A 14,605-nucleotide genomic window follows, 5' to 3' on the forward strand; every position below is an offset into this window, starting at 1 on the left:
GCACCTGGCTGGGGTCTTATGACCCCTGCCACCCCCAGTGCTCCTTCCTGCCCATGGCAGGGGGTCAGACTAGATGATCTGTCTAGGTCCCTTCCCACTCACTGATTCTATGATTCTAAGCACTGTATTGGTTGAGAAAATGTACAGACACTTTTTCAAGATATTAAACTATTGCAGGGACCTGCACAAAATGGAAATGCAACACATGGACTTCCAGATGAATTGTTTATTGAATAAATACATGCATCATAACGTAGAATTACATGAGCAAGAAAAGCAATATGCAACAAAACTGATTACCCTTTGTTCTCATTTCAACTCACCAGTTGCTGCAGCTCTGATGAAGGATTCAAAACAAAAGATTAATCCCCCTAACACAAATCCAAGGGACACAAGATGATCTAAGCATAAATTACACAAACTGAGTGTGGGTTTTCCTGTCAGCAAAGCACAGCACTTCTCAAAACTGTTCCAGCGTCAGTAAATACAACTAGCAAGGCTTGATTTTGTTTCTTAAACAATGGTTTAAACACCTTTACATGTTCATGAAATAAGGCACAGGATAAAGAAACAAACCACACAGATTAATTAGCTGACATGCAAACCTGGACTTGCTAATCAGACGGGTTTTGGGGCCCAAAGGGAAAATTGATCCATCTTCATGTCCTTCTCTCCCGCTTCAGCATTAAGAAGGAGCCATGTTTTACTCTAACTATCACACTGCAAGATTTGTTTCTGTTACTGTGGGTGGACTACAGGTTCTTAATCTGACCCTGTATTCATCCAAAGTAACATTTTCAAGAGCTCAGTGCCCAGTAGGACTACTGGCAATAGGAGCCTTATGTGCTCAACTATGTTGAAGACATGCCCTCTTCAGGTTAGACACCCACATGGAAGCCAGGTTCTCTTGAGAATCATGTCCAATTAGGGATGCTGAGCCACTCTCAAAGTCTGACTTGCAAATTCTATAATCAACTCAGTGCATTTATGCTACCATCTCATCTTTTACATAAACACAGCATTTTCCCCTTATGGAATATAGAAGGCAAAATGTGCAGCTTTTTTGTCTTTGAACACTTAGACTTACAGCAGAGAACAAGGCTAGGAGATTAATTTTAGCTAAGGAATGAACCCATTGGTGTCACTGGTCATGGAGTTATCCATTGTTGTCACCTAGATATACTCCAAAAATCTTTCCTTGCAGCGGGCTGAACTCAAGCGAAAGACACGTCACTGATTTATATTTCACTTATTTACATCACATTTTCCTTCCTATGCCTTCATTTACATCTACAGCAATTCTCTCTGTCCCTCTTTCCATTAAAGTTTAAACAGATAACTATTCCACAAGGAAAGTTATATATCAGAATATAGTCCATTGTATGTGTATAGATGAGTGCGTGTACATATTTATACATAACCCCTGATACAGACTGAAGCCTTTCTTAGTGACCCCCAACAACTGGGAAATACCATACATTCTTATGGGCGTAACGAGCCCTTGTCTCCACAGTCCAATCTTGCAGTCTATACACAGGCAAAACTTCCCATTCTATAAAATAAAACAACTTCACTATAAAAGGCTACTACTGTAACAGGTCTGCAGGTGTGTGTGTATGTGTGTGCACGCGCGCATGTGTAACAGATATGCCATGTGAAAACAAAACAGACTGACATCAAACTAAAATTAGTTAATTCATAATTTTGATAGACAACAGGATACATCTATGGTAGGCACTTTGGTATATCTAGCAATGTAGGTATATTCTACACCTAGAATTAAGGTTCTGTCAGTAATGTCATTATAAAGCTAATTTTTCAGGAGATTATTATTCTGACTTAAAAGTTCTTTCTCGGCTGAGAGATTTTCTAGATCCTGACTGAATAATATACTTCTCATGTCTAATTGCATATTTACCCAAGATCATGAGCCTAGCAGCTCTGAAGGAGCTGGTCTGGTTTCCTGTATTCATAATGTACATTTTTATAACAGTCTGAAAAGCTTACAAAATGGAAAACTAATTTTATACAAACAAATCTCTCTGCGATTCATAACCTTAAGGTTGTAGTGGCACAAACCGATAAACTGCAGGAAACTCAATGTTTATGGTGATACTCTGACTTCATTTTTCATTTGGCTACTTTCTGCTTGGGGTGCATGAATTACTCTGCTCTTGCAGCAGACTATGGTAATATTTCTCTGGAACGCCAGTATTTCACAGGGAATCTACCTAAAAGATGGCATACTGAAAGAGTGTTACCTCAGGCACCTGGTACCTTTGAGGCAACTGTAGAAAGAGTTTCAACTCAGGAATTTTTTTTCATTCTCTCCCTTTTCTATTCTTCTTTATACTGTATTCAGTATAATAAAACTACCAGTAATCTGTTTGGTGAGCCTGAATTACAGATGACTTCATATGACTTATTAGTCAATGTAATGACAATGAAGTTAGGAAACTTCTTCAAGTGGTTAGTTATGAGACCAGGTTCAAACACGGGAGGTCATTGTCCTTGTCATAGCTTCAAAAGGTCACATGTCTGGTACTATGGGTTATGGGAATAAATAGCAAAAAGGATTAATAAGTGAATCTCCATAATAAAATATTGTAATGTGTTCATTTCTACATCAAATGAAAACCCAGATTTATATATCATGATTTAGGACAATCTTCTTTTATACAATATTTATAGAATTCTCAGCTCTAAACAACTTTGTTTATAATATTCTCTAGAATGACTTTCCAATAACATATTTCTATATAAATATTAAAATGTTATGTTTTTTACATTTTCTTTTTCCTAGCTTTACAGGCCAGAAACGCACTGTCTAAACTTAATAATTAGACCTTTTTAAAGTCTTTCAGGCTTTAAAAAAAGAAAAAGAAAAAAAGGAAAAAGAAAAACCTTCAAAATATTTATCTTAAAACCATTTTGCTGCAAAGACAAAAAAAAAAGAAAAAAAGAAACATATGTCAAAGAATTTAGCATGCATTTAGAGGAAAACATTTATGCCCTTCATCTAATTTTCTTCTAACTTTAAAACAACGTGGAAGAATTATTAAAAAAATAGTATATATTTACACAATGCAGTATATCTTGATGATATACAAAACAAACAGGTAAACAATGGAACAACCACTTTCACTTTCTGAAAGGTACAACGGCCATAAAGTTCAATTTAAACACAAGAGGTTACTCTACTGTACTATTGCACATTACAGTAACGTGTAAAATAGTTTAGCAAATTAAAATACAAAGTTTAACAATAAGATTGGCTAAGTTTACATAAAATGATCAAGTGTTTTAAAACTACTGAGGTGTGTCTAATAACTAAAATCAATGAAGCTATAAAAATAATATTGGTACATCTGTGGGAACAATGCTTTTAAAATATATAAAGGTTGGCAAAAGTCTGCTGGGCGAAATCCTAGGGTCCATGGATGTCTAGGTTGCAACATGTGGCCTTGTACCTTCTTCTGTCAAATCATACCTAAAAAGGGAAAGAGTGAAGAAGTTATTTAAAATACAACTATGTTATTTGGGAAAAAAAAGAAGACATTTTACTCACCATTTTGTCCAACCTTTGGAGAGTTCATCAGATGCCAGAGGTATCAATAACTGAAAAGAAAGATAAAGAGTGCTTAAGGAAATGTGCATGGATTTAAGGCTATGTACGATGGTCAGTCTCTACTGGAGAATCACAATTCTCCTGGTAGACACCACAAGTATACAGATCTTCATGTTTTTCCTCCCAGAGCAGAAATGGCTACTCCAGGAAAAAAATAACTTAGCAGCAGTCAAGGTTAAATTGGTCTCAGGAGAGCACAGGTGCCAACTTTGTTTTTTGCCAGTAGGTGCTTCCCTCCCCTTCCCCCCCCATTTCTGCACCAAGCCCCACACATGCCCAGAAGACGCAGTGCAATACTTCAACCTGGCTTGCCCTACATGGCTTGTGGGTGCTAAGCACCTGTTAATATTTTTCAGGCTGGGGCTTGAGCCCTTGAACACCCAGAGTCGGCGCCTATGCAGGAGAGTGTCTCCTGGGAGACTAAAGAACTATACACTTTCTTCCAGTGTAATTCCTCCTGGGGCACATCCACACAGACACGCATGTGCCTCTTGCAGCATCTCAAAAGAGAGACTCCTTTGAGACATTGCAAGATGCACACTGAGAACAAAAATCGTTCCCTGCGCTGCAAATTTGCAGCACAGGCTCAAAATTTGATACCTGGAGATTCAAGTATCAAAAAATACTCCAGAGAAGAAAGGCAGGGCAGGGCATGGTGCCAGACCATGCCCTGAGGCAACCAGAGCCCAAGTCCTCCACAGAGATGCACTGGTAGCCAGCCAGAGCATCTTCTATGGCTGGCCCTTGCCCCGGAGCTGAAGCATGCTGCCTGCTTGTGCTAGGCAAGCAGCAGTGCAGGTAGTGGGAACCTGGACCTGGGCTCCGTGCCAGGTAAGTAAGGAATTGGGGGCAGGGGACCATGGGGGGACCCCGCCCAGCCCCAGTCCCCTCTCGCTCCCCCAGCCGTCCCACTTGTTCTTCCCCCACCTCTCCTGCACAGCCCTCACTCACCAGCTGCAGCAGCAGCTGTTGGGGCCACATGGCACAGGCCCCCTGTGTAGTGTGGGGCAGCGGGGCTTGGCCCCTGGCAACCACACTGCTGCTGCTGCCACATCGTGTGGGTGTGGCCCAGCTCCGCAGGGCACCAGGCAGGGCCATGTACTGTCTGGCAGCTCGGGGCTGCTCAGACTCAGTGGCACCGAGCCCCAGGTGACAGCTGCAGCGCCTCCGAGCTGCCTGACAGCGCAGGGTGCCTTGGCAAGCCAGGCTGCACCCAAGTGATGCAGCAGTGTGGGTACCAGGTGCCCAGGCCTGAGCCCTACAGGGGGCTGTGCCATGAGGCCTGCCAGGTGCCCAGGCCTGAGCCCTACAGGGGGCTGTGCCACGAGGCCCTGAGTACCCCAATCGCTGCTGCCACTGCCGGTAAGCTGTGGGCAGTGTGGGAGGCTGGAGCCGAGACAGGGAGCGATTAGGGGAGGGCAGAAGCTGAGCAGGGGAAGCGATCAGGAGGCTGGAGCAGAGTGGGAGAATCCCTGAATCGTCTCCAGCCTCCTGCTTGTTTCCCTGCTCATGTCCAACCTCCTGAGGCAGGAGACTGGATGAGCTGGGGGGGGCCAGCGGGAGGGGAGGGCTTTGTGGGGGGTGGTGCTGGGACCCTGAAGATGGAGTAGTGCATGCACTGTGTGAGGGGGCTGCACCCTGTGGGAGGTGGAGGAACCACCCCTCCTAAGCAGCCCCTCCACATAGTCCCCCCACACCTACCCACATACTGACCTGCATCCTGCCACATCCCTCCACCTGCCTTCCCACCCTCTCTCCTGCAAATCCCACATCCCCCCATGTGATAAGGGAACGAAAAGCAAATATCAAAACACAGATATTTAGTATTTATTGTATTATGATGGCAGAGACACTGGTAGGCTTCCACATTGCTTTAACATTGTAAATATAGCAATAAAACATTGCCCATTTAATCGATCCCTGTCTCTCTTTCTTTTGTTCTAATTGTGGAATAACATGGATTTTGGGGTATTTTAAAAAGTGAATTTGGGATGCTGCTTCAGCAGTCCAAGTGGGACAACCAAGTGCCTAGGTCCCAGAAGCTCCTGAGAGCAAGTAGTCCTGAGCTGCTGGCTAGGACAGGTTTTTATACTGCTGGGGCCAGCCCAGTTGCTGGCTCCTGCCTCTAGCTCCCCCTGGTGGCAGATCCAGGAGAAGCCAGGCAGGGTTATTTTGCCCCAAGTGGCACAATTTGCCCCACAATGAAGTGCATGTCCAGGCATGTGCAGTGAGGCAAAAAGCCCAAGCTCAAATTTGTGCCACTTCTATCTGAACTGCTGCAAAAGCACATGCCTGCATGTGTGGACATGTACCTGGGGTCCAGAAGGAGTAAAGTTGGGGAAAGGCTTCCTGCCTTCCTGTGCCCTGGCGGCATCCCAGTCTTGAGAAGGCATGGGGTGTAGCTGCTTCCCCCCTCCCATAGACTGGAAGGTGAGGAGAGCACCACTCTCTGCCTCTTCCTCAAATGGGGCGGTCCCTGATTTGGGGAGGAGGCTGGGGGCTTTGCCGGCTTTTGCCAGTTCATTTTCATCACCCCACCACATGATTGAATAGTGGGATGGTGATTTAAAAGTTAGCAGCTGGGGAAAGGGTTTGGGGAGCTTTTAAATTAGTGCCCTGGTGCTCAGCTGGGCTGTGGGGCAACAAGGGAGAGCACCTCCAAACACCACTCCTGGTCCCTCCAGCTTTTAAATCACTGCCTCTGCTGCTAAATTGAGTGGTAGATGGTGGCAAGGGGAAGCCAAAGGGGCCAAGATCCAGGCATGCAGAGAGTTTCTCCAGACCAGTTCCTGGCTCCATCTAACTTCCTCTTGCTGCCCATGCCACCCAGCTGACCTGGAGCTGTGTGGGCAAAGCAGGCTGCTGTGCTATGGTGGTAAGGCTGAGGAGCTTTGCCACCACAGTAAAATGCCCACACCTCACTCTGCACTGCTCTCAGTCAACCTAGAGTATGTGGAGTGAGGCTGGCAACCAACCCAGAAATGCCACCGGTGTTTCCCTCCGTGCTCCCACATTCTTAGGGGGGCACTGGCAGTCACCCACCACTCCCTGGCTGGCGAGGGCCAATCTCAGGGGGGGCAAGTGTCCCCCCCCATGCCCCTCTTACGCATCGCCTATGTCTGGGTCAATCTGGAGGACTGCAAGGAACGGCTGTTGTCCTGCAAGGGAGAATCAGAAGGGTTCCCACCACAAAACGGCCACTTTCTTTCAATCAGCTGATTGACGGGATTGGGGTGAAGAATAGTGGGCATACTTCTGGGGTGGGAACTCCTGGTGATTATCAGTGGCAGCTGCTGCTTTTCAGCAGCTTCCTACAGCCATTTCAGAGTTGGTCCCCTTCCCTGGCAAGGGAGAGGATAGGCTGTCAATGGGCTCCCCTGAAGTCAGGAGTTACTTGGACAACAGCCCTCTAGTGCTCCCTGGCTATGAAGCTCTCCAGCCATGGGGCTGGAAGAATGTCTGTACATTCTAGCTCCCAGGTTGTTTTTGTACCAGAAGAAATTCTTCTAGCTATTCTTCTACCAGAATAAATTCTTGTGGTAGAAATGCATGTTTGTATGCAACCTATGTTTAAACATTGCTCTTAGAGGTCAAAACCTGACAATGTTGTAGACTACAAGGTATGCAACATTGCCAGTAGAAAGCATCTTACATTTGTGCTGTAATGCAATTTCTGGAGAAGACTAAAGTTGTTGGTTTTAAATGATAATGTAACGCCGTAAGTAAATACAGCTGCAATCAGCTGAGGTAGCTGTGCTAAAAGCCCCCTCGTTTAACTGTAAGGAAGGATATTTTGATTAAGTGAGAATTTGTTGTGGGCACTTTGATAAATGCCTTCACTTGGCTCTTCCTTTCTCTGCAAAGAAAATCTGCCTAATGATGGTTTCTGTGGCAGTATTTGCAGAAATAGTCCTTAAAAGTTAAATGGCTAGATCCCAGGAATTATAATTATGGGAAAGTATATTCTGGGATTTGACCCAGGTTCTACTCTTTCTTATCTGATTAAATAACTGAAAATTCAGTCTTCCAGAGCACTTCAGTTTTTGCTCTTCTTAGCATATGGTTCAGCAGTAGCATATATTTTCCATCTGATTATTTGGTGTCTATTCTTTTATTTCCTTCACAACTCCCGCTATATCCAGCAATTTGCTCATTTTCTCAATGTCACTGTTTTAACAAAATGATAAGTCTCAACTGGGTTACTTACTAAGCGTCAACAACAGCAAGCTCAGGTCCATGGAGAATTTTATTAAAAGTGCAATAACATTTATCTGCTTGTCTTCAACTTACCTTGCCAAGCAGCCCTTTGTCTTTGGACAAGAAACCACCACTGTTTTTCACTGCTACATCGAGCGTTCTCCTCTGTACTTCAGGAAAGGAAACACTGAAATCGAAACTAACATGAAAAATATTGATATAGATAGAATTTGGGACTTGAAATGTGCAAAATCTTCTGGACTCTCCTAGTTCAGTTTCTACTAATAAACACCCACTGCTGACCTATTCCTAGAAACCTTTTTTTTAAACATCCCAAAATAAAAGCACACAAATGGGCATGTGGTAAAAGAGAGAAGATAATCCCAATAATTTGATGCTCAATTAAAATGTTTGGAATCGTGTGATGCTGTCCCAGACCATTTTCTGAGAATCCACTGCTAATAAATGGATCATGGACTGGCTTTCTGGGGCAAATAAAAAAATAGACTTCTGTTCTCTAGGTTGAGGTACTGTTAAACATTCTGTTATCAGGACTTGGTACTGCTACCAGCAGATCTGTCCTTCTCTCATCCATGGTACTGCACATACAATATCTCCATAGAGATTCTCAAATCCTGCCATATTGCACAGAAGAATGCAAATTTTCCCTCTGCTTCTGGAACCATCTGTACTAATGGAGAGTGGGGGTAGAATCTGTCCAATAATGGCCATACAGGTACATTTACAAATTTTTCAGTGTAATGCCAACTTCTGATTCGCTACTTTGCCCTCTCAGGCAAGAGAACTCAAATGTTACCTGTGGAAAGGAGGATAAAGATGCAGGTCTCACAGAAATCAAACGTATTATAAAACCAGCCTATTGGGCACTTTTACAGGTGCTCTGGGGGCGAGGGAGGGGTGGTGCTTTTTAAAGCACCACAGTGTCTTGTGTAAGAGTAAACCCACACTTGAAAATGGTGGTGAGGGTGCTTGAATTAAAACTCATTGAATGTTCGATGAGCTTTAGCTCAAGCGCCCCCAACGCCATTTTTAAGCGTGGGGATGCTAATATACGAGATGCAGGAGGCTGCTGGAGTGTGATAATTACCACGCTCCAGCAAATTTAATTAATCGAGTCTGCTTCAACACACTGTAATTACAGTGCATTAGAGCAGTCTGCGCTCGTGTACAGGCACTAATTATGTTTTCCTTGTTTATCTGTAAAACCAGGGCTCTAGTAGAGTCATTTCAACCCCTTTTACTAACATATCATAGGGAGACCAGATGTCCATCCTTCTCTGCCACTATACCCGCTCTGCCCCCAACGGGACATATGGCCTCCTGAACTGGCTGTAGGCAATGGCAGACACCCAGCATTTCCCTCTGTGGTAACAAACCCTCCTGAGGGCTGAGCTACTAAGACTCAAGTCACCAGAAGAAGGTCACTTGTATACAGAATACCACCTGGGGCACTTTGTCAAGGACAGCACCAAGGAGGGAAGACTTGGTTTCCACATTTCCGCTATAAAGTCAGAAGTATTACATAGCAGAATAGAAAATGAAACCTTGCAAGAACTGCATCATTTTGCAAGGCTCTTTCACCTCAGAACTGTTGTATTAACAATTATGTTAATTTTCTCGTAGACTGAAAATAGAAGAAAAGGTGCTCTTGAATATCCTCAGCCTAGAGCTACCCCATACTTCTCAAGGAGCCCACATGTAACCTAAATTTTCTTTGTCTTTTCACGATTTACTGTTTATAGGTTTAAAGATGTGCATGTCCCACCAGTCATAAATGGTGATATCTGGGATGAGGCATAGTCATAGAATGGTTAAGGCATTTTGCTATGGCTCCAGAGATGCGTGTTCAAACCTTGTCGGCGCTGAAGACTACTTATGCCCAGTTGGTTTTCGAGCTGGGACGTCAAATGCAGCCACACGTGAAAGTAGGCAACAGCACAAGTTAATGGTGCATCTCAATCACATTTCCCCCAGGGGCTTTTAGGATTCAGTCCGTTGTTGCCTGAAATTTTTCATTGCACTACCACTTACAATTGATATACAAGTATACAAGTCCATCACTCCTCTCCGTTTACTGAAGTGGAAGCACATTTATAGTATTATTTTATTTGTAAGTCTGCAAAACATTTTATCTAGATGCAATATATAGGAACAGCTTGTTATGTTATTCCTATATTCTCAAAACGATTGTTCTCAAAAAGTTTCCCAAGTTCTCAAAAAGGTCTCAAAAGAGCTATAGTCTCAAAAAGTTTGTTTTAAATATGTATCCATTTTAACACAAAAATCACTTAAAAAGCACATTTGTCAGTCATCAAAAAAGCCAGAATACATAATTAAATTGTTTACAGTTCAAGTGAAGTCAAATGAGAAATTCAAACTGACAGTATACAGAAGAAGTTTTAGATAAAATGAATATTCATTTATACCAATGCCCATATTTACAGATGTTCCAGAAGTTCCTAACGCCTTTGTAAAACTGGGGCCCATAATCTAATCAAAACCATCAGATGCTGCCTACATTAGGAGGCTGTTAGCAACACTGGTTCGACTCTACAGATGTGAATATTGGAAGCTCTCCTTGAAAACACTTCACTAAACTGCTGCAAATACTTCGACAAATATGTTAACTGGAATTCCTCTTGGCACGAATAGATGCCTTCACTGCATCAAAGACTACAGTTACCACCCACCTAGAGTTGCCAATCTTAATATTACTGGAGATAAGTAGGCTAGCAGAAAGGCACATTTCTGAAAGCTTTTGCTTCCTTGAATAGGGCATTAGGTATCATATGCCACATCTACACTCCTGTTTCCATCAGATCCTACTGGCAAAACTCTTCCAATGGAGAAACAAGCAGGCCAAATTCTGTAAATTTTGTAATACAGAGTAAAGAGATTACAACTTGCCATCTCATTTGAAAATCGCCTGCCTATCCCAAGTTTATGCATTGGAAGTTTAATAGCTTTATATATTACATAATGTATTTTAACATACGTTTGATCGAAGACTGGATTTAATGTCTTCTTTGATACATGTGTTTTTCGTCTTCCCGATCTTCTCTTGTCAGGCAATAAGTACAGTCGTACATAGGGGTCTGATCCCTCCTCTGAAAAGGCAATTAGATTTCTGTGGCCCAAAAAAAAAGACAGAGATTCTCACCAAAAAGGAAAAATAGTAGAAAATAAATAAGAAAAAAACAGTGTATTTGCCTCCTATTTATATATATTCTTGTCTGTCTTGCATCTTCATCTTTCATTTTGTCAAATCAAGAAAGAGGTACTGCTAGGCTGTCTCAGCACTAAGTGAGGATATGAGAAGGTATACATATTTAATTCTGTCATTAATATGAAGAGGAATTGTTTAGGGACAGTCAAAGGTGATATATATAGGAATGGGGCAATGAAACTGAGTAACACCTGAAGATTTTATACTGTGGAAAAACTCTCCTAAGAAATGCAGTAAAGCTTCAACATGAGAGATTTCATAGGAACACTGAAAAGAAGGCCTGAGAAAAGACCTCAGGAGGTCAAGTCCAGCCCCCTGCTCCAAACAAAATCAACCCTAACTAAATCATGCAGTCAAGTGTCTGTTCAACCTGATTTTGAAAATGTCAAAAGACAGAGGTTCCACAACTTCTTTAGGCAGCCTGTTCCAACGCTTAACCACCTTCACAGTCAAAAAGTTCTTCCCACTCTCCAACCTAAATTTCCTCTGCTGCAGCTTGAGAACATTACTCCTAGTCCTGTCCCTTAAGACCACAGAGAATAGTCTATCTCTGTCCTCTCTTTAAATCATCCTTCAGGTATTTGAAGACTTATGAAATCCCCCTCAGTCTTCTCTTCTCTAGACTAAACTATCCTAGTTCTTTCAGCCTGTCCTCATAAGTCATGTTTTCTAGGCCAGAGTCATTTTTGTTGCTCTCCCCTGGACTATTTCTAGTATGTTCACATCCTTCTTGAAGTGTGGGGCCCAAAACTGGAAACAGTATTCCAGATGATGCCTCTCCAGTGCTGAATACAGCTGAAAAATCAGTTCCCTTGATCTGCAAATGACAATCCTGTTATTACCATCCAGTATGCTATTGGCTTCTTATTTTATTTTTTTTGCAACAAGAGCACAGCTAATATTCAGCTTAGGGTCCAGTGCAACTCCCAGGTCCACCTCTGCAGTACTGCAACCTAGCCAGTCATTTCTCAGCCTGTACTTCTGCATGCAATTATTCCGTTCCAAGTGCAGGACTTGGCATGTGTCCTTGCTAAATTTCATGTGATTGATTTCAAAGCATTTCTCCAGGTCACTCTGGATCCTAGCCTTACCCTTCAAACTGGGTTGGAGAAAAAAATTAACAAAATACTGACTCAGAAAAAATCCTCTATTTAGAGGTAGGTTTTGAACGATGACTTAAGTTCATCTCCCCCGGTTCGTGGATGGAACTAGCATTGTGATTTGGTACTCAATAGCTAAATAAGGTTCACAAAGATATGAAGGATGAAATGAGTTATATGTGTGATGCTTAAGAGCTGAAAAAGTGCTGTTCTCTGGCTACCAACTCCAGTGGTATTAACTTGCTGAACTACATCAACACTTTTCTGACGTGAGAGTTAGCCACAATTGTTTATTAGAGAGTCCTGTTGTGGCAGGTTCTGTGTAAACTAAAATACATATAACCTACAATATAATGAGACAAGACAAGTTAGGAAAGGAAAGGTGAGATGAGGTAATTTACAGAATGTCATACACGAGGTAAATGGTAGACAGAGCTGGAAGCACCTATGGTTCTTGAATTCAGTCCACAGCCATATTCCTTAGATGTACTTCTTCCCAAAAACTTCACAGGGTGCTTGAACTTTTTCCTCAAAAAGTGACAGCAACTCTTTTATGTAACTTTCAGGCACTGCTGAGATCTAGATACTGTTGTTGAACTATAATTAGTTAGGCAATATCCAAATAACAGAGATTTGGCTACTTAACTGTCATTTTTTTTAACTGATAAAAACTTTTTTGGCATTTGCAAATTACTATGGTACATGTGATTTAAAAAACAAACAAACAATCAAAACGTGCTTTGGCCAACAGCTGAGTAAGTCTGCAGAGAGACATGCACAAAGATGCAGTTTGGTGTCTTCGCTCACCTGCAAGAAAGTACCACCACCATTAGTTTGTTTCTTTGTGAGCTATGACGAATTGTTAGCTGAATCTGCCCTAGTGGAGACTGTCCCAAAGTTGTCCCGCTGCAAGTAGAAACAGAACATTCCAGTCAATATCTGAATATATACAAAAGAACAGATTACTTGAGTTATACATGCAGATCCATGTCACTGATGCCATGCACTGTTTATTTCATTTTTTGTTAGGCAGAGCTTTCTAATGATACATATGCAAGAAATGCAGCTCCAAGGGAAAGAATGAAGAGCGTAATTAGCCTAAAAACTGCACCAGTGCTCTGCTGTTAGGTTTCCATTACCTGAATCACTACAATCTGTATACTATAGATACAACTGTTCATTTGACTTCCATTTTCATCCTGATACACTTTACCTTGCTTATAAACTTTGCTGTCAAAAAGGAGGAGGTAGTACTCAAGATAGTTCTGAACAAGTGATGTTCTCCAAAAAGACTTTGAAAAAAAATCACCACATATGAATTTTCCTGAAGAGGAAAACTGAAGCAGCATTAACAAAACTGATGAGACTAGAGCAAGACTATATTCAGGACCACAATAAGAGAGCAATTTTAGTGGGAGAGGAACAAGGAGTGTCCTATTTTTCCTCCTCCTGAACATCCCTCCATTCTCCACCACTGTGCAAGACAGGACACACTAGGCTAGATGGACCTACGGTTTGACCCAGTAAATAGCAGTTCCTATGTTGATTTTAGTTTTCATCTCTAAATTCTATAATAATACCAGTAAAAACCCTCCCTGGTGATAAATAACAAACAGAAACGGACACCAGGTTGTAATCTTCCTACTTGTAATTTACAGCTGGATATTAGTTAAGCTTCTAAACCAGGGGTGGGCAAAGTCCAGTGGACTCCATTTCCCAGCAGCTCCGCATGCCCGGGGAAGGGGTATGTAGGCAACAGATGCTCTGCCTCTGCTCCAGACCGTGCTGTCAACACTGCAAGATCCCAGCCCTGGCTGTGGACCAACTCTTCACCCAGCTGTGTACCCTGCCACCACTGCTGGAGCTGGTCTCCATGGAAACCCTGGCTCTGCGCTGTAATGGCACAGCAGCTGCTGAGGTCTCCATGGAAATCAGCTGTAGCAATGTGGGCAGGGGCTGCTGAGAAATGGGGAAATGCAGGCAGGGGCTGCTGAAATCCAGCCACTGGCCAGATCTGCCATTTTGCCAACTCCTGTTCTAAGCTAATTTGAATTTAAATGCTCCTGCCATGTTATTTAAGTAGAATGAAAAAAACAAACTTAATTTTTTTTGCAGTTTACCCAGGAGTGACTACACACAAGACTCCACTAAGGTTCCCAAACTATTCAAACTGGAACATAAACACAAGAAACTTCACTTCCATTTTTTGGAATAATAAATTGGAAGCAAACCAAAACACAGGTTTGCAAAAAATGCTTCATCAGGCATAAACTTGTCAGTGGGATCAAAATACGGCAATGTATTTTATCCTGTCTTAAATAATAAGCTCTCTTTATTTAAACAGTTGAACTAAAAGCTGATACAAAAATACTGGGAGAACAGGTACGAGGCCTTGGCGACTCTGCAGGAGATGGAAAGGGAGGAGGAAACCCT

At 42.5% G+C, this 14,605-nt stretch overlaps 1 protein-coding gene across 1 annotated transcript in view; it reads right to left on the reverse strand.

Annotated features, from left to right (window-relative positions):
• Positions 1 to 208: 208 nt before the first annotated feature.
• ESYT2 (extended synaptotagmin 2) overlaps positions 209 to 14,605 on the reverse strand; it is a 151,011-nt gene continuing 136,614 nt past the window's right edge. Inside the window, exons 21-25 of the mRNA XM_019528575.1 lie at positions 12,980 to 13,078; positions 10,842 to 10,973; positions 7,919 to 8,024; positions 3,569 to 3,618; positions 209 to 3,490 (exon numbers count right to left, since the gene is read on the reverse strand). Coding sequence (XP_019384120.1) covers positions 3,445 to 3,490; positions 3,569 to 3,618; positions 7,919 to 8,024; positions 10,842 to 10,973; positions 12,980 to 13,078 — 433 coding nt within the window. The 3' untranslated portion in view covers positions 209 to 3,444. The remainder of the gene's footprint in view (positions 3,491 to 3,568; positions 3,619 to 7,918; positions 8,025 to 10,841; positions 10,974 to 12,979; positions 13,079 to 14,605) is intronic.

The sequence above is a fragment of the Crocodylus porosus genome, unplaced genomic scaffold (genome assembly GCF_001723895.1).
Source record: "Crocodylus porosus isolate Cpor-Errol unplaced genomic scaffold, CroPor_comp1, whole genome shotgun sequence".
Classification (NCBI taxonomy): Eukaryota; Metazoa; Chordata; order Crocodylia; family Crocodylidae; genus Crocodylus; species Crocodylus porosus.